This window comes from Giraffa tippelskirchi, chromosome 11 (genome assembly GCF_054371585.1).
Source record: "Giraffa tippelskirchi isolate mGirTip1 chromosome 11, T2T-mGirTip1v1.2.pri, whole genome shotgun sequence".
NCBI lineage: Eukaryota > Metazoa > Chordata > Mammalia > Artiodactyla > Giraffidae > Giraffa > Giraffa tippelskirchi.
In genome coordinates, this window is record NC_137285.1 from 25,856,527 (window position 1) to 25,875,749 (window position 19,223).

General features: G+C 50.3%; 1 protein-coding gene across 5 annotated transcripts in view; it reads left to right on the forward strand.

Annotated features, from left to right (window-relative positions):
* ADGRD1 (adhesion G protein-coupled receptor D1) overlaps positions 1-19,223 on the forward strand; it is a 174,818-nt gene that overhangs the window by 119,198 nt on the left and 36,397 nt on the right. For all 5 annotated transcript variants that reach the window (XR_014069127.1, XM_081543089.1, XM_081543090.1 and 2 more), the window contains one exon: positions 1,432-1,555. Coding sequence is in view for 4 of the 5 variants with exons in the window: in XM_081543089.1 (XP_081399215.1) it covers positions 1,432-1,555 (124 nt within the window). In the remaining variant the exon portion in view is untranslated. The remainder of the gene's footprint in view (positions 1-1,431; positions 1,556-19,223) is intronic.

A 19,223-nucleotide genomic window follows, 5' to 3' on the forward strand; every position in this document is an offset into this window, starting at 1 on the left:
CCACTGTTTCCCCATCTATCTGCCATAAGTGATGGGACCGGATGCCATGATCTTAGTTTTCTGAATGTTGAGTTTTAAGCCAACTTTTTCACTCTCCTCTTTCACTTTCATCAAGAGGCTTTTTAGTTCTTCTTCACTTTCTGCCATAAGGGCAGATCTGCATATCTGAGGTTACTGATATTTCTCCCAGCAATCTTGATTCCAGCTTGTGCTTCCTCCAGCCCAGTGTTTCTCATGATGTACTCTGCATGTAAGTTAAATAAGCATGGTAACTTTAAAGTGTTCTCTAACATCACCCATCATTCAGTAAATACCCCAGACGTGTCCCTGTGCAAATAGCTTAGAATTCTCTAGGTGGGGTTGCTGGGTTGCAGGACCTGCACACCCCATTTTTATGAAATTTTTACTGAAGTATAGTTGATTTACAATGTTGTGTTAATTTATTCTGTACAGCTAAGTGACTCAGTTATATATACATATACATTCTTTTTCATATTCTTGTCCATTATGGTTCATCACAGGATATTGAATATAGTTCCCTTTGCTATATGGTAGGACCTTGTTTATCCATTTTATATGTAATAGTTTGCATCTGCTAATGTCAAAACTCCCAATCCTTCCCTCCTCTTCCCCCCCCCCCACCCTGGTAACCACAAGTCTGTGCTTTGTGTCTGTGAGTCCTTTTTGTTTCTTAGTTATGTTAATTTGTATCATATTTTAGATTCCACACATAAGTGATATATGGTATTTGTCTTTCTCTTTCTGACTTGTGTAGTGTGATCATCTCTAGGCTCATCCATGTTGCTGCAAAAGGCATTATTTCATTCTTTTTAACGGCTGAATAATATTCCACTGTATACATGTACCATATCTTCTTTATCCATTTATCTGTCAGTGGACATTAAGGTTGTTTCCATATCTTGGTTATTGTAAATAGTGCTGTCGTGAATATTGGGGTGCATGTATCTTTTCAAATTAGTTTTGTTTGAGTACATGCCCAACAAAGGAAACCATAAGCAAAAAGAAAAGACAACCACAGAACGGGAGAAAATATTTGCAAATGATGTGACCGACAAGGGGTTAATTTCCAAAATATACAGATCATTCAGACAACTCAGTAACAGAAACAGACAAAGACACACAATCGAAAAATGGCACAAGACCTGCATAGATATTTCTCCAAAGAAGACCTTCAGGTGGCCGAGAGACACTTCCTGTTTATTGGATGTCAGACCAGGTGTTTTCCAAAGTGACTGTGCCAACATGGCTACACAGCTTTCCCCTCCCAGAAGGAGACAGATGCTTGTTTCCTTGTGGCCCAATCAACAAGACACATCTGAATTATGAGCCTAATGAGTGAGAACAGTTTCTCAGCCCCCAGGCCAAGTCTGGGCGGTTGCTTCCTGCTGACCTTTCCTTCTGTGTCCTCAGCTCCGGAGAAGGCATCTGGTCAAACCAGGGCTGTGCGCTCACGGAAGGGAACCTCAGCTACTCCATCTGCCGCTGCACGCACCTCACCAACTTTGCTATCCTGATGCAGGTGGTCCCGCTGGAGGTAAGCGCCAGGCTCCTGGGCTGCAAGGAGGTGCCCTTTCTCCATCAGCCCACGGTGGAGGCCGGGTGCAGATCTTCGTCACCAGTGCCTAGGGGTTTCGGTTGCAGCAGGGTAGATGGGAAGGGAAGCCCAGTGGTTGGGGACATCTGCGAAGCTCCACTTCTTTGGTGAAACCCCCTTTGCTCTAGATTTCCTTGGACAGCATCTGTGCAGACCCTGGGTCCCTCGCGAGAATTCACATGCAGCCTGGGGGGTGGTCATTGCAGCATTTCCTGCCTTTGGATCACTGGGTTTTGAAACCCTTCCTGTGCCATGGGTGTATCCAGCAGAGCATGGTCCTTGGCTATAAGCAGTGTGCCTGGATGTCCAGAGAAGGTGTTGCCAGTGGTGACATGCAGGAGCATCTATGTCCAGGGTGGCCACACCATGTTCTCTGAGCATTTCTGCCATAACATAGGAAACCCTGGGCTTTGGACCTGTTTGTAAGGGACCTGACTTCCAGCTCTAGCTGGAGTGAGTCCTGAGGTGGGGGAGAGGATTCCCAGCTGACTCCTGGGTCCTCCTCTCCAAAGGGGGCCAAGATGTCTACCCTCACATTAAGGATGGGAGAGGCCTCTCCTGGCTGGGTTTCTCTGCTTCAGAATATTTCATCTTTATTACCTATTTGGCTTGGTCAGCACTAAGGACTGGAGATTAATTTCTTTGGTTCAAGGCAAGCATAGCTTTTAAGAGGAGAGAAAAAATGGCCTTTAAAAATGCAGATGCCCTAAGTATAGCCCAGTAACAAAATTGGAAATTGACATTGGTACAACCCATAGAGTTTATTCAGACTTCTCTAGTTCTCTATATGGCAGTTTTATCATGTGTAGTTTCATGTACATGTCCAACCAAGATATAGAATTGTTCCATCAACACAGGCTCCCTTGGCTACCCCTCTAATTTCCCCATCTTCCATCCCAAACCCCTGGCAACCACTAATCTATTCTCTGTCTCTAATTTTGTTACTTCAAGAATGCTATATAAATGGAATAAGACAATATATAGCCACTAGAGACTGACTTCTTTACTCTGCATAATACCCTTGGAATCCATTCCAATTGTATCAGTAGTTCATTTTTCAGAATTGCTGAATAGTATTCCATGGTACAAATGTACTACAGTTTGTTTAACCATTCACCTAGTTTGTTGACTGCTTTTTATCATGAAAGGGTACTAAATTTTGTCAAATACTTTTTCAACATCAACTGAAAGCATGTGGCTTTTCCCCCCTTAATTCTGTTAATGTGGACAGTTTTTGTTGTTTTTTTTTACAATATTGATAGTTCTTTATTCAGTCCAACTACAAGTCCTCTGTTGAATAACTGATTTGCAAATATTTTCTCCCCAACTAATTTTTTGTTATTGTTGCTATCCTTTTTGTTGCTTGCCTTTTTTTTTTTGAGGTAACATTGGTTTATAACATTATATGTTTCATGTGCAACATTATTTTTCTACTTTTGTATACATTGCATCGACAAAGGGGCAAAAGCAATTCAATTTCTCTGAGAAAGAATAGTCTTTTCAACAAATGTTGTGGGAGCATCCATAGGCAAAAGGATGTATGTTCCTACACAAAAGAATGAACATCAACCAAAACGTCTTAGTTTATACAAACGTTAATTTGAAAAAGATCACAGACAAATATAAAATGTGAAACTATAGAACTTTTAGAAAAAAAATAGGAGAAATCTTTAGGACCTAGACCTGGGTGAAGAGTTCTTAGATTTAATACCAAAAAAGGAAGAATTCATGAATTAGACCACAGCATAATTAAAAACTTCTCCTTTTTGAAAGACTCTGTTAAGAAGATGCAGAGATTTTGAAGTAAAAACAAAAGGCCTTGATAATCATGGATAGTTTTGCAAAAACCTGGCCTTCAAGATACCTTAAAGAACCATCTGTCTATTTGTATGTCAGAGCTTAAAATCTACTAAAAAATATTATCTCAGGACTTCTCTGGTGGTACATGGATAAGAATCTGCTTGCCAATGCAGGAGGCACAGGTTTGATCCCTGGTCCATATGTCTGATCCCTGGGAAGATTCCACATGCTGCAGAGCAACCAAGCCTGTGGGCCACAGCTGCTGAGCCTGCACTCTAGTGCCAGGGAGCCGCGAATACTGAGCCGGCGTGCTGCAACTACTGAAGCAGGCGTGCTCTAGATCCCATGGTCCATAACAAGGGAAGCCACCACAGTGAGAAGCTCATTTGCCGCCACTAGAGAAAGCTCCTGGGCAGCAACAAAGACCCACTGCAACCAAAAATAATAAAATTAATTAATTAATACAAAAGAATATCATCTCAAACTGCCTCTCCCTACCTACCCTCCCCCCATTTCCATCCCCCACACTTGTGTTTATATAAGAACAAGACAGATGTTAGGTGGGCCAAATCTTAGACTTTACTAAAAGTATATCTTGCCCTGTGACAGAGCAATTCTACAGACAGGAATGAAGAAATGACAAGAGTTATGTGCAGAAGTGTTCGTAGCATCTTTACTTATAACTCAGATCTGGAAATCGTCCAAATGTCCACCAACTCTATACTAGATAAAATCTTATATAGTCATAGATGGAATAATTGCAACAATGATAATGATATGGCATGAACTTTGTGTCCCCTTTAAATTCACACATTGGAATCCTAACACTTAATGTGATGGTCATGAACAGGATTAGTCCCCTTATGAAAGAAACCCAAGAAAGCTCCTTTGCCCCCTTCTACATGTGAGAACACAGAGAGAATTTGGCAGTCCACAGTCTGTGGGCCCTCACCAGAACCTGACTGTGTTGGCACTCTGATCTCAGAGAAATAAATTTCTTCTGTTTATAAGGCAAAAAAAAAAAAAAAATGCAAATGCCCTGGGATGGGATTCTCTGAACCACGATGGGTCCCTGTGTGTGATGGCTTCCTTGGCTTCTTAGGGCCCCAAAGGAAATTGAGTTTTCCTGGTTGCGGCGGGAGAGCAGCGAGGTGATGGGACGCCTCCTGGGATCTCCTAAGAAGCAGAGCAGGCCAGGCACCTAGAGACGAGTTTGGTTTCATCCCATACTGTGTTTTGGAAATTGAAAAATTTTATTTATGACTCTGAATTTCTGGCTCCTTTTGAAGATTTTGGGTGATGCTGGGATAGAGTTCTCAGAATAGTGAGGCAAGAGCTGGGTAGGGACCTCTTCTTCCTCCTTCTTCCTCCTTCGTCAGCAGAGCTGAGCCCTGCTGGGAAGTGAGATGCCAGCACAGGGTGAGTCTGTTTAGCGATATGACCTGCCCTGGTAGGCACTCCGGCAAACCTACCTCCAGTAACAGGGATCCCCTCTCTCAGGGCACATCCATTCTTGGGTCTTTCTGTTTATGAACAGACTCTATTCTCCTGAGGTTTTGTAGTCCAGGTGCTGCATATATGACAGGGTGTCAGTAAATATTTGATAAGCCCACGATTGTATCAGTTTTGTTAGGGAAGGCGAGATTCCTATAGCAACACCCAGGCTGCAAGCGGTGTTTACCTAAGAATCGAATTCTCATCCACCATCATTTGACAAATACCCATCAGGGACCTAAGGTGTCAGGCCTGGAGTTTCATTTGTAAACAAGAAAAACCATGCGTTTCTGCTTTGGAGTAGTTTATATTCTAGTGGGAAAGACAGATCATAAACAAATTAGCAACTAAATAGGTAATTTCAAAGAGCAGTAAGTTTAGGAAGACCCTTGGGGAGAAGGATGGAAGAGATGGCAGGTGGGGAGGAGAGAGGTGGTAGGAAGGGGGCAGGTGTCTCCGAGGAAGTAACAATTGAATGGCCAGAAGAAGCTCATTAGAGATGAGCTAGAAGGCCTGGGAGAGGAATATTCCAGGTTAAGAACCAGCAAGTGCAGAGGACAGGAGGCAGGACTAGATGAGGTTGGTGTATCCTGGAGGGAGGGCAGTGAGCATGCGGATCTTTCTGTTTGCAAAGCACATCATGGATTTTCCAAGCAGACTGTGAATTACTTATGGAGACTCTGGAGAGGACTTCCGGGCGCTCCATCAGAGGATGTGGGGGGGGCCCGACACCTCCTGCACAGTCCACACGTGTACATGCCCAACGCTGTCTATCTGGACAGACAACCCCATTGCTCTTGTGATGAAGCGTCAAGCGAGAGTTGGGTAGGCAGACATTTCAGCAACCCCATCAGACAGAGTCGCCAAGAGTCTCTGGGTTTTGCCTGGGAATCCTGACAACGCATGAAATGAAGCCCAAATGCTGATGTGTCCAGGTCCTTCGGGTAGTGAGCTTTTAGAGGTTCAGAGCAGGCGGTTCCATCATAGGCCTGAGGGGCGTGAGCCCACCTCTCTGCCCAGCACCCTTCGTGGTGAGTCTTTGTCCAGGCAGGTATGAGCCCCAAACAATCCCAGTGGGAATGTTTTTTAAAGGTGTGACATTTAGGGATGAGTTGATCGGTTCTCCTCCCTTTCTGTTTCCATCCTTCCACGTGCTCAGTCAAAACCCTCTCTCTTGTTGACCTGCAGTTCTTTGATCTTAAATGAGGGAGCATGCTGGGTTGGGAACCAATGGTAGCTGGGGAGACCAGCCAGGGGCAGTTGCTAGTGATTTAAAGAAAAATGAAATAAGGCAACAAGAGTGCCTTGAAGTGGAGAAGGTAAGTCCCTATTTGCAGGACCCAAGCATCAGCTCCTTTGACTGCAAGAGATGGACCCTTTCTAGCGGTCCATCCACTCGGTTCCTTTCTCTGCCTCCCTTGCTTGTCCTGGTCCACAGGTTCTGCTACCACTTGTGTCTCTTAGCACATCAGACCCCAGAAAATGAGGAGCACGGCCTCCAAGAGGCTCACTCCTCCCCCTCTGTCCTCCACACCAGCCCCTTTGTCCTCCCTCCTGCCAGGGCCTTGGCCCTCACGGCTCACTCAGCGTCCCTCTGGTGTCACGGGGAAAATCCAGCCACGCTCTTTAGCCCCTGGAAGAGGCATCATGCTGCCTCCACTGAGAACCTATGTGGTCCTGCGGCCAAGCCCCCTGCCTTGACAAGTGGAGAAAGTGAGGCCCGGAAGGTGGGCGGCCCGTCCCGCCATCCATCCATTCATCAGTGAATTGCCGAGTTCCAGGTGATGCCTAGGCTTTGCCTTATTCTGGAAAATTCAATGCTCAAGATCTTGAGTGGGGATGGAGACACAGCATGTGAAGGCAGTCATGGAAGGGTAAGGTGCGAAGACAGAGGTGTCCCCGTGGGGCCTCATGGGTGATGGGTAGAGACCCCGGGGGAGTGAGGGAAGACCCATGCAGACATGAGAGGAGGGACTCCAGGTGAAGGAGCAGCAGATGCAAAGGCCTGAGCAGGAGTGGCAAGGGGCTGGCACGGCTCCCAGGAAAGGTGCCAGGGAGCTTCTGACCTGAATGTCCGAGGGGCTGAATGGTGCGAGTGGGGGCTGTCGTGGAGGGTGGGGGGAGGTGAACTGAGACCCCTCACCCAGCTGGCCCAGCAGCCACTGCGGATGCAGACCGATGCTCCCTCCTCTTCGACTGAGAACAACTGGAGACTGGTTTTGTGCAACATCTCTTGATGGTTTAGATGTGTCGTTAGTTATCCTTTCTAGGCCACGTGTTAGAGGTGCGTCTGTGGCCTGGCCTAGTCCGATGCCCACAGACCAGCAGCCTGAACTGCACGTGCTCAGGGAGCAACAGGTCCTGTGAAGATGCTGACCTAGGCTCCGCAGGTCCAGGTGGGGCCTGAGTAGTGTTCAGACTCCACTGGCTCCAGACCACTCTCTGAATAGACCCTGGGTGCAGCCATCTCCTCTGTAAAAGTCAGGTCAAGCTTGTGCTCACATCCTGTGAAAATGGCCAGGCCGATCACTACAGATATGAAGGGTGGGTTAGGGTTAGTCTGATTCCAAGTGTGTACTCACTAGAGGGTGGAGATGTGATCTTGGTTGGGGTCTGAAGGGAGGGAGTCGGACAGATCCCCGCCAGGAAGTAAGATGCATAGGAAGCTAGTGAGACTGTCTTTGGGGAGAGGAGTTCCAGGGACACAGGAAACAAACAAGACAGTGAGCCATGGGCAGGGCAGACCCAGAGTCATCAGGGCTAATGTTCTGCCCACAGAGGGTCTTCAGGGTGCTCCCCTGACAAGGGCAGTTCTGGAGTCATTGGAGGCAGCTGTGGTCCAAGGGTGGGTCACAGAGTTGGGTGCCTGCTGATGACAGTAAGGACAGGACAGGCACCGTTTTGGGGTCTGTTGCCTCCTTCGGGCCTTGCCATGTGGGTGGGGGGTGGGGGACTGTTACCATCACCATCACAGATGAGGACTTGGGGACTTGCCCGAGGTCACCTGGGGACAGAGTCTGGAACTGAGCTCTGCTCTCCAATCCCAAAGCTTAAGCTGGTGGCCATGCCCATGGATGGCCCACAAGCAGAACTTCCTGCTCTGCATCCTTTACATGCGTGTGTGCGTGCTAAGTCACTTCAGTCATGTCGGACTATGCGACCCCATGGACTGTGGCCCACCAGTCTCCTCTGTCCTTGGGATTCTCCAGGCAAGAATACTGGAGTGGGTTCCCATGCCCTCCTCCAGGGGATCTTCCCCAGCCAGGGATCAAACCCGCATCTCTTATGTCTCCTGCACTGGCAGGCAGATTCTTTACCACTAGCGCTGCCTGGGAAACCCCGATCCTTTACATACCAAGGACTAAATCTGATTTCCTGTGTGATGTGGGTAGGTCTGCAGAGCAGTGGGAGTGGGCAGGGGCTCCCAACGCTCAGCAGGAAGTTGTGTTTGTGCCTGTGGGTGGGAGAGGATGGAAGGGAGGAGCTCGGTCCAGGAAACTAAGAAACCGGGGTCGCAGAGCATCTGTGATTACAGATCCATCCCTACTCAGCAGCGATGCCAGATTTAGACAGACTGTGGGTGTCTTCGTGGAAGCAAATCATATCTACTCATTGCCAGGAAAGGTCGATTTGAAAATGGTTTAAAATTATCCATGCTAAAAATGAACATTTTCATGAACATTTAAAAAAAAACAAGGCAGTTATCACAAGTAGATGCCAGATCCGTGGTGCTTTTGGAGAATTAGTAAAAACAGCACAGATGCTTTTATTTTCCTGATGTTGAGGCTGAATCTTCCTAAGCTCTGCCTCCCGGCCCTGGTCTTGGGCTCTTGGACAGGTTTTTCTCCTCTGAGTGTACATCCACCTGTCAGCCCTTCTCTCTGTCTGTCTCTCCTGGCTCCTCTCCCACCCAGCTTCCTCCTTGGTGGTCGGCCCTTGGAAGGCCTTTCCTGCCCGAGTGAGTCAAATGAGTCGAGAGACTGGGCTGAACCCGGCCTGTGTGATACATTCCCACTGATGCACTTGTGTGGAATGATCCCAAATGAGTGAGTAACAGTTCACAGCTTGGAGAAGCAGTTGCTGAAGACTGAGAGCATATCATTGAGGGCTCCTTCCTGACTCCCAGTGCCATGTGGCTGAACAAGTGCGTGGATGAGGGAGTCAGTTCCACATGGGAGAGGAGCTTAGGGAAACAGAGCATTCTCCCTGGACGCTAGAATGCTGAGTGCATGTGGGTTTAGTCTGTAACCCCGACTCCCAGGCACAGGGACCGCAGGTGCACAAGCGCAGATGCTAGAACCTCCCTCATCTCCAAGGACTGACCAGCAGGGGGTGCCAGGGACCGAGGAACAGAGGCTCCCGCTGTCTGGCTGCTCAGGTGGGCTGGTCTAGGCAGGATCTGGGGATGGGGGCAGGTGGGTTTCTCGTTGAAGCGACGGTAACTGCAGTGTCAGACTTATGAATGGAATCTATAGGAAGGGAAATCAGAACAGGCAGGATTTGGAGGAGGGGAAAACAGGGAGACTCTGGAACAAAGGCTGAAGGTATCTCTTGCCTTAGGGGGAATTCAGTCCTTCCTGTGTCTGGGATCCCCACCCGAGGTTTGCATTTCAGAGCACAGGCTTGCTGTCTAATGTGGGAAAGCTGTGCTATGACAGACAGTCATGATGATGGCTGAACCCGGTGATGCTCAAGGTGAGGTGGTGGTGGGCACAGCCCAGAACTGGCAGGAGCACTGGAGGCCCACTCAGCACAGCTCAGACTTTCTCCAGGGCTCTGGCCCCTGGCTCCCTCGTGGGCTCTTTCAGAGCAGCCTGAGTGTGGGCATCTCTCCTGGGTTGGGGGCAGGAGCTCTGTGCCAGGACAGGTGCCCCTAGGAGAGCTGAACCCCAGGAGCCCCCCCAACCTTCCCGTCAGCCAAGGAGCCTGGGGAAGGAGCAGTTCCCTAAGACAGAGTCACAGCCCGTGGTCTGCAGGCTGACTTTGGCCCATAGACCTGTTTTGGTTAGCCCTTTTGTCCATGAAAGTGGAAGTGTTAGTTGCTCAGTCCATGTCCAGCTCTTTGCAATCCCATGGAATGTAGCCCGCCAGGCTCCTCTGTCCATGCAAGAACACGAGAGTGGGTTGCCATTCCCTTCTCCAGGGGATCTTCCCGAGCCAGGGATCGAACCCAGGTCTCTCTCATTGGAGGCAGATTCTTTACTGTCTGAGCCATCAGGGAGGCCCCCCGTTTGTCAATATTTCTTCTTTAAAAAAAATTATTTTTTGGTGTATAGTTGATTTACAATATTGTATTACTTTCTACTGTACAGCAAAGTGACTCAGTTATGCGTATATACATATTCGTTTTCATTATGGTTTATCACAGAATATGGAATATATTTCCCTGTGCTATACAGGGGACCTTGTTGTTGATCCATCCTGTATATAACTGTTTGATCTGCTAACCCCAAACTTGCAGTCCTTTCCTCCCCCACCTCCCCTCCCCCTTGGCAACCCCAAGTCTGTTCTCTATGTCTGTGAATCTGTTTCTGTTTCACTGATAAGTTCCTTTGTATCATACTTGAGGTTCCTCAGATAAGTGATATCACACGGTATTTGTCTTTGTCTGATTTGTCTTGGCTGTTGGAAATAGTGCTGCAGTGAACTTAGGGGTGCATGTACCTTTTTGAATTTTAGTTTTCTCCAGATACGTGCCTGAGAGTGGGATCGCTAGATCGTATGGCAGCTCTGTTTTTAGTGTTTTGAGGAATCTTCATACTGTTCTCCATAATGGCTCTACCAATTTACATTCCCAACAACAGTGTAGGAGGGTTCCTTTTTCTCCACAGCCTCTCCAGCATTTGTGATTTGTAGACTTTTTAATGATGGCCTTTTTGTCATTTGTTGATACTTCAAAATTCAGTTATTATCTAAAATTTTGGATTTCTGGTTTTCTTTAAAAAAAAAGAAAAAGAAGATCTGACCACAAAGAGCTTCCACTCCTGAGCAAGCAGCTATGGCCCCTGCTGGCAGGGGTCTGCACTGCAGTTCTCCACAGTCCCCACCACTCCCTATCGCCTTCCTCACACTAGGGGCCGTTCATCATCATGTTCACATTGTGCTTTTAGGAAGGCAGTGAAATACTGCTTATTCTTTTCTAGGGTAGGAGAATGACATATCCACTAAGAGGAACTTCAGGAAAAGAAATGAAGATAAAGATGTTTCTTTTTGGAAGCATAGTCTCGCTTGTTTATTATGTATGCAAGCTCCCAGATGGCCTCATGAATTTATGTAAGCTGCCTCTCTGAGGGCATGGTGTTTGTGGTCTCTGACTCAGAGGAGTCCATGTCCTGAAGCAAACTCCAGGCTTTTCTGGGCATTTCTAAATCTAGCCACTGGTGGGAAAGAAAGGGCATAGCTAGGGCACACCACGCCTTCCTGAGACTGGAGCTGCGGTGCTGGGGTGGGGGGGACCTGCTTTCACCAGAGCCCCTCCATCTCTCAGGGCCCATGTCCACGCTGGGCCAATGGTTAGAGGACTCGCCTGGGCTGCAGCCACCTGAGGCCATGCCCCCAGCTCTGGCTGCCAGGGAAGGGCACAGGGTGGGTGTGGGATGGAACCTAATTACAAGGCAGCCCTGGGGCTGGTGAACTGCCCCCTCTCTGAGCTGTATTTGTGGTCCGGGTGGGTGTATCAGAGACAGGCTGGGCCAGGATTTAGTTGGTGCTGGCAGAGGGCTCAGTTCACGATCAGGAAGTGATGTCTCCAAGTGTGCACATCACTTACTCTGATGAGTACCTACTGTATACAGCTCTATCCCTAAGAAGTGGCCCCATTCTGTCTCTTGGTCAGTTGAATGCTCAACACTCTGCATGGCTTTGGGCAAGTGCCCCTCTGAACCTCAGCTTACCTGCCTGTGACATGAGTAGGGACCCTCTCCTTGTGGAGTTGTAGTAGGAAGTCAGGTGCATCTCAGCCCTGAGAACTGAACTCCAAGCACCCAGTTGTGAGTACTGAGTTCTGAGCACCCAGCTCAAGTACTGAGCTCTAAGCACCAAGTCATGAGTACTGAGCTCTTAGCACCTAGCCCCAGGCACTCAGGCTGACTGATGGTGCAGTGATGTCAGCAGTGGCACCCGCCTAAGATGTGGGCAGTGGAGCCATGTCAGAGAGGAGTAGGCAGGGGACTGGGGTCCCCTGAGCCTGGGTTCCCCAGACCTCCCTACATGGCAGTGTCAGAGCATGTGTCCCAGCGTCATCCTTCTCCTTTCATTCTTGAAAGGACAGCAGGGTCCTGTGCTCTGGGCACAGAGTTGGGACTACTCTTCCCCTTTTAATGGGGGTCGTGTGGGAGGAGGGAGCTAAAAAGTCTCTGGTTTTGCTCTTTTCTCTCCCAGAGTGTAATGCCTCACCCTGTGGGTTTCCACAGAAGGGGGCTGTCCTAAATGCCTTTCTCTTACGGATCCAGAAAGTCCCCCTACATCACTCCTCAGTTCCCTGGTCTGTTTAGTTATGTAGCAAAAGGGGAAGCTGACAGGCTCCCGCTGGGTCCTGGCTCATCCTCTGGGCTCTGACTTGCACACCTGCTCTCTGTGCGTGTGTGTTAGTTGCTCAGTTGTGTCCGGCTCTTTGCAAACCCATTAACTGTAGCCCACCAGGATCCTCTGTCGTTGGGATTCTACAGGCAAGAATACTGGAGTGGGTCGCCATTCCCTTCTCAAGGGCATCTTCCAAACCGGGGATCAAACCCAGGTCTCCTGCACTGCAGGCAGATTCTTGACCATCTGAACCACCAGGAAAGCCCACCTGCTCTCTCCTTTTTGCTAATTCACCAGCCAAGCCCTTCCAGGCTGTGTGTGGACCAGGAACTTCCTCTTCTGATCCTGCACCCTCCATGGAGCCTGAGAGCCTGGGATGGTGCTGAGCTGGGCACTGGGGACCTGCAGAGAGTGCCTCCCTTCTCCCTCCTCCCCTCCTCTCCCCACTCCCATCTCTCTCCCTCCTCCCTTCCCCTACCCCTGCCCCTCCCATCTCTCTCCCTCCCCCTCCTCTTCCCACTCCCATCTCTCTCCCTCCTGCCTCCCTCCAGGGCTCCCAGGGCCCTTTCCTTGAGCCCTGGCCTTGCTGCCTCTCTGGGGTGGGCATGTTGGCTGAGCTCTGTGGCTGGGCCACTGCCTGCCACCCCTCTCTCCCCACCAGAACTCCAGGCATGCAGGCACTGGGCCCACCTGGGAAAGAATTGCATGAGGAGGAATCAGACGTTCGGGGAGCTCAGCTTGTCCATGACCCTGACCCTGCTGTCCTGGGGTCAGTGCCTCGCTGTGGGGTCAGCATCTCCTCCTGGCAAATTTAATTATCCTCTTGTCTTTCAACCAGACCCAGGCTACTACCTTAGAGGAAAAGCAGCCATTGCTTTATTTATCCTAGACTCTTCTGAGAAGCCTCTGCTCTGGAGCTTCAGGGGGAGCTGACAGTGGGATCCCGAGGGCTCCTGTCTCCGAAGCCCCCTCAGGAGGGAGAGCTCGCTCCCTGGTGGGAAGGGGTGGTGAGGGCAGTGGCCAGGAGTGAGGATGCAGGGGTCGAATCAGGGTGGAGCCGGGGGCATCTCCGTCTCGAGGTGCAAAGACTGCTGTGCAGCCCACCTGCCAGAAGGAGGGCAACAGGAGGGAGAGACACGGAAGGCAGGGCAGAGAGACCAAGGGTTCTGTAGCCATTCAAGTTGGTCAGCTCTGGGCTGGAGGGCTGAGCTGGGAACTGAAGTGCATTCTGACCCAGATCGGGTGCACTCTGCATTTTTTGTCCTAAACATGATGGATCTCCGCGTGATGATGGCAAAGGGGACCCTCTTGGAGAAGTTGCCTCCCCCCAACATCAGGGGTGAGGGGCCCTGCAGGAGCCCGAGGGCTCCTTGCAGGACTGAGACGAAGCCAGGGCCAATTTCTCAGGCTATGTTTGCTGTAAAGATATTATGCTGCTTGGGAAAATGCAATAAATAGCACAGAAGGCGGAGGTGAACACATGGGCCCCATCCCCTCTCGTGTCTCCCAGACCCCTGCCCAGAGCAGGGCTGACTCTGTCACCTCAGAGACAGTCTCCGTGTCACCCTCTGTTCCTTAAACACAGGGTTGCATGCTGTAAAAACTGTTCTGTGCTTTTGAGAGACGTATCAGTACATCCTGGCAACTGCTTCATCTCTGTGCGGACCTGCCTCATTCATTTTCACCATTGGGTACCCCCTTCCCCCCCCGGCCCGGGATTTCTCTAAGCCTCTGTGGATCCATGTCAGATGACAACAGTCTTTGGCTGCTGCAAACAATAAATATCTGTGAGCAGACACCCTTCCCGTCACTGCAAGTGTGTCTGTAGGACAAATCACCGCAGTAGACTTGCTGGGTAGAGCAGCGCAAGGTTTGAACTTCTCGTAGGTGCTTGAAGCCACCATTTATGGGGAGGTCTGCTCCCGCCCCGCCTCTGTGCAGAGAGCGTCGGGGTGGCTGGTGTGTTGGCTCCATGTCATCCCATCATCCACATGCCTCCCGCGACAGTTGCTCTGTATGCTTTGCAATCTCCGTCTTGAGTTCCCCTCAACCCCCACCTCCACGTGTAAAGCTGGAGATGACACAGCTTCCAGTTAGCATCTTGGGAGCTGGCAGCCTCCCAGCCGTGCTGACAGGCTCAGGGGCAGAGGCATGGGCTCCTTGGCTCCCATGGCCCAGCTGCCCAGGGCTGGATGCAGGAGGGATCCAATCCTTAGGATCCTTGGCATGTCTGGATCCCAGGCCTTTGCTCTCAGACCCACCCCTCCCCCTGCTGGACTCAGCATCCTAGGGCTGACCAGCACTGGTGCCCCTTGGGGCTCTGGCAGGAGGTGGGAGGAGTGAGGCCAAGTGCCATCCTCTCTCCAAGCCTCAGGCAGCTTTCCTGGCAATGGCCTTGTCTCTGCAGCCTCCTGCTGGCAGCTCCTCTGGCCTGTGGCCCTGGCTTCCCCAGGTGACCTTTGACCAGGGCAGGTGGCTTCCACCTGTGATTAATTAATACCTGGGTCACATCATCATTCCTGTGGCATCTCTGTGCCCCTTTGCAAACATTGCCCTGAATTGAATTTCTCATTTTTTTGAAAGGCTAAGATAATTACTGTCTTCCCAGTCAGCCTCAGACTGGTACATAGCTGTATGACTGAGTGGAGATGGTTAAAACAGCCCCAGGGGCCTGGTCTGGATAACTTGGGAGTGAAATGACTCAGTCCTAGTCCCCAGATGACTCTTCTGATGAGGTGACTAGCCTGAGGAAGGCAGATCGAAGACATCTTTTTAAAGACATAGGACCCAAGTCTTCGTGCATCCAGTGGGGAGAAACCCCACCAGTGCACCCCTCTAGGCCATGATGGCACCCCTCAAGCAGCCAAGAAGCTCAGGACTCTAGTCTCATTTCCATCACTGGGATGTAGTGAAAGTCACCTGCAGTCTGGACTCCGTCCAGAGGGTGTTTTTAGTGAAGCCCACAGCTGGTTAAGCCCAGGGACTGTTGTTAAACCTCCGCTGCCCATTGAGCCACATGCCCCTCCTGTCCAGGGCTGAAGGAAGGCATGTGCTTTAGCCAAGGTCAGAGCGGACCAGGCAAGGGGCAGGCTCCAGCAGAGCCTGGGTCCCAGCAGAAGGGAGACCAGAAGGCAGGACAGAGCTGTCCTTGCAAAGAGCCAGGGGTGGAGTGGTGGAGGCAGGGGAAACTGATGGAACGCAGGGTCCAGGAGCAGTGAGGGGCTGAGAGCATCTACATCTGGGCTGACCCAGCGAGTGGGCTGCACGCCCTCGGATTCAGATTGTCCCCACTTGTCCTTTACTCTGCTCGGCTGCAGGTTCCCTTGACAACTGGCTTCCTGCCGAGCCCAGCCAATGAGAGGCAGGCATGAAGTGATACCCGTCTGCTCTCTGCTCAGATGCTCCTATGCCGCCCATGGCCTCTCCGTGGTCCCTGCTCCTGCCGTAACCCCCTCTCCCCATGACCCTGGCTCATGGGACAGGCCTGTTGTGTTTCCAGCTCTGCCAGTGGTCCTGGCTCTGCTCACGTCACCCCCTCCCGTTGTCCTTCCCACCCTACAAGGGTAGAGGTTCTTGCTGTGGCTGTTCCCTGGGGACCCTCACCATCATCTCCTTTTCTGAGGGTTCCCAGACTTCGTCACCCACTTCCTACGTTCAGTCCCCTCTGCTGAATTCCTGGGAGGGCCTTCCTTTCCTGTGTGGGCCCTCCTGAAAGAGTGAGTGAGTGAGGTGGTGGTGAGGCAGAGATGCTGGCGGGACTGAGCACTGGCGGGCCTTGCAGACCCGGGCAGGAACGAGGATTTCATTCTCGGTGCAAGCGTGCCCAGGAGGTGGGTGAGCTCAGACCCACGTCTGCTGAGTGGAGACTTGGCTGAAGATGGGGTGCAGTGGGGGAGCAGCGAGGCAGTGCAAGAAGTAGAGGAGGTTGACAGAGGCTCTGGAAACCAAGGATAAGGAGAGATGTATGCCTGTGTGTTAGCAGGGGAGCCAACAGGACTGGGTGGGGATGAGCTCTGCGGGGGGGGGCCCGAAATGACTCTCACGTCTAGGTCCCTCCTCCCGTCCCCCAAAATCACCTCCAGCAAGGCCTCTGATTATTTCCGTCAAAGCCTGATCAAGCTCAGAACTAGTGACCTTATTTATTCACTCATGTATTTATCAATATCTGTTTGTGCCTTTGTTCATTATCTGCTTTCCCCACTGCAGGTTAAGCCCCAGGCTTGGCACTCAGTGGGTGCTTAATACATGCTTGCTGCCGATGGGGGTTCAGGCCATCTGGGGTCAGTCCAGTACTGCCTCGCCAGCTGTGCCGTGATGGGCAGTCATGTTTATTCAACATGAGAACCAGGATGCCCACTCACAGCCTCCTTTGCTGGTTTGGTGCCTGTATACAGTAGATGCCCAATAAAGGCACTTCTGTTCTCCCCACCTTAACCATCCAGTCTGCTGTGAATGCTTCACGACCCCAGGTGAATCTGATCTTTGGTTCATCTCTCGAACATCTAGAGTTTGCCAGTCCCTGTCAGATGCTGGGGATCTGGACAGGAGCAAGACAGACAACCCTTGTCTCCATGGACCTCACCGCTAGAGTGCACCCTGCTTCCTGTCCAGCAGGTCCTCTCCTGTCCTCTCAGTCTGCTTCCGGTTGCATGTTGGGGCCAGTGTGAAGCCCACTTTCTCTCTTATCCAGCTTCACAAGGCACAGGCTGTTGGCAGCTTATAGTGTTGCCGTGTTTAACACAAGTTCACATAACACACTGGCAAACCAGTGGGCTGAACATGTGTTAAAGTTATCAAGCTCTTATATAAAAAGAGAGGGGGAGTAAACCCTTCAAGCAAGCAGAGTCTCTCAGATTATCCCAACACCAACACACGCACCATTCTGCTCTGGATTTGACAGCTGTTTTAAACCAGAAAAATCTGAAGACCCCAACTTCTGCAGGCAGGTTCCTCCCGGTCCCTCCTGTGGTCTGCCTCAGTGTTACTTAGACCACTGTGCTGAAGAATGATGTATGAAGTCACCTGCACAGACCGTGGTTTGTAGGGGACCTGAGAGGTTTTCAAAGGTCCTTCTGATCACCTCTCATTTTCCCCTCATAGGCTTGCTTTATCATGCAAGTGCCGTGTGAAGTATGTCCTTCCGATATGTTAATAGCTTGCTTTATGCTCTGTATGAGCATTTTGAGACTGGCTAACCAGGATGTTAGCTCTGCTCAAGGGAGGGGCCTTATCTCATTTTTAAAGTGTTCCCTATTGTGGTTGGCTTAAGGCTGGCTTTGGTTGGGTTGGTAAAAGTTGTGATGAAGAGTTGGTTGATGGTGAGTTTTGATTAATGGTAAGGTTGGTTGGTGGGTTGAATTGGTTGATAATGGGGTTAGCTGATGGTGGGGTTGATTGACAGTGGGATTGGTTGATGGTGAGATTGACAGATGATGTAGTTGATGGTGTAGGATTGGTTGATAATAAAGTTGTTGATGGTGAGGTTGGCTGATGGTGGGGTGTGTTGATGGTTGAATTGGTTGATAATAGGGTTGGTTGAGGGCTTTCGTGGTAACTCAGATGGTAAAGAATCTTACTGCAATGCAGGAGACCCAGGTTCGATCCCTGGGTCAGGAAGATCCCCTGGAGAAGGGAATGGCTACCCACTCCATGATTATTGCCTGGAGAATTCCATGGACAGAAGAGCCTGGTTGCAAGGAATTCTTTGCATGGGGTTGCAAAGAATCAGACTGAGCAACTAACACTTTCGCTTTTTCACAGGGTTGGTTGACAGTGGGGCTGCAGGGCATATGGTACAGGAATGGGTAGCTGTGGGTGTGAGGCGAGGGCTGGACTCTCATTTATCAGAAGCACTGGGCAGAGCCTGTGTGCAGAAAGCAGGTAAAGATTTCAGTGAGGGTGGCTGGCTAGGCACAGCCCTCACATCTGGAAGCTTTTATGCTATGCAGTGAACCTCACATGAACCCACAGGAAGCTCACTACAGCTCTGTGAATGGAGGAGGTAAAGTTTCATTATTTCTCTAAGAGGTATACACACAATGATGTACATTCAATACATGTTTTACAGTGAATCAGTGGGGGAGCCAGGGGAGTAGACTCGAGGGCTCTTTCTACCCTGAAACCTTCAGCAAATGAACCCTCATTCTCAGTAGTACCTGCTGTTCTCAGAGCTGTGGGTGATCAGGCAGTGGAAGTTTCCGGAACGTGATCTCTGTCCTCAAAGAGCACCCCCGTCTCTCTGGGTTGGAGTACTCCCCCATGAAATGTGACTGGTGTCAGAGAGTGGGATGCTCACACTGTGGGGATGTGAGAGGTTTGGGCAGTAGAGCGATAAAGAGGGAGGGGGACAAGCTGAGGCCTCAGGGTGCAGAGGACTCCATGCACAGAACTTGCGCTCCAGGGCCAGACGAGGGGGGGGGACTTCCCAGTGGCCATGGGGTGAGCATGTCACCAGAGCCAGCCTACCTTGTTGGTACAGACATACGGCTATATTTCATTTGCTGGCATTTCCATTGGTCATTTAAGTTAATTTCAATTTAGTGAGCGCTGCCGAGGTCGACCTTAGTTTCCAAGAACAGTTGATGGCCTGCTGATGTCTATAAACTCTGGTAACCAAGGCTTCACCCCTTCTCTAGGCAAGGGTCATTGTAATGGTGACAAGACACTTCTATTGTATTATGAGACAGCAAGGAAAGATGGCATATTCAGTATAATGTTAGTGTTTCCTCTTTGGGTTTTCATTTCTGTTTCTCAAAAGCATCACTTGAAGTAACGGCACCTCCAAAGATGTACT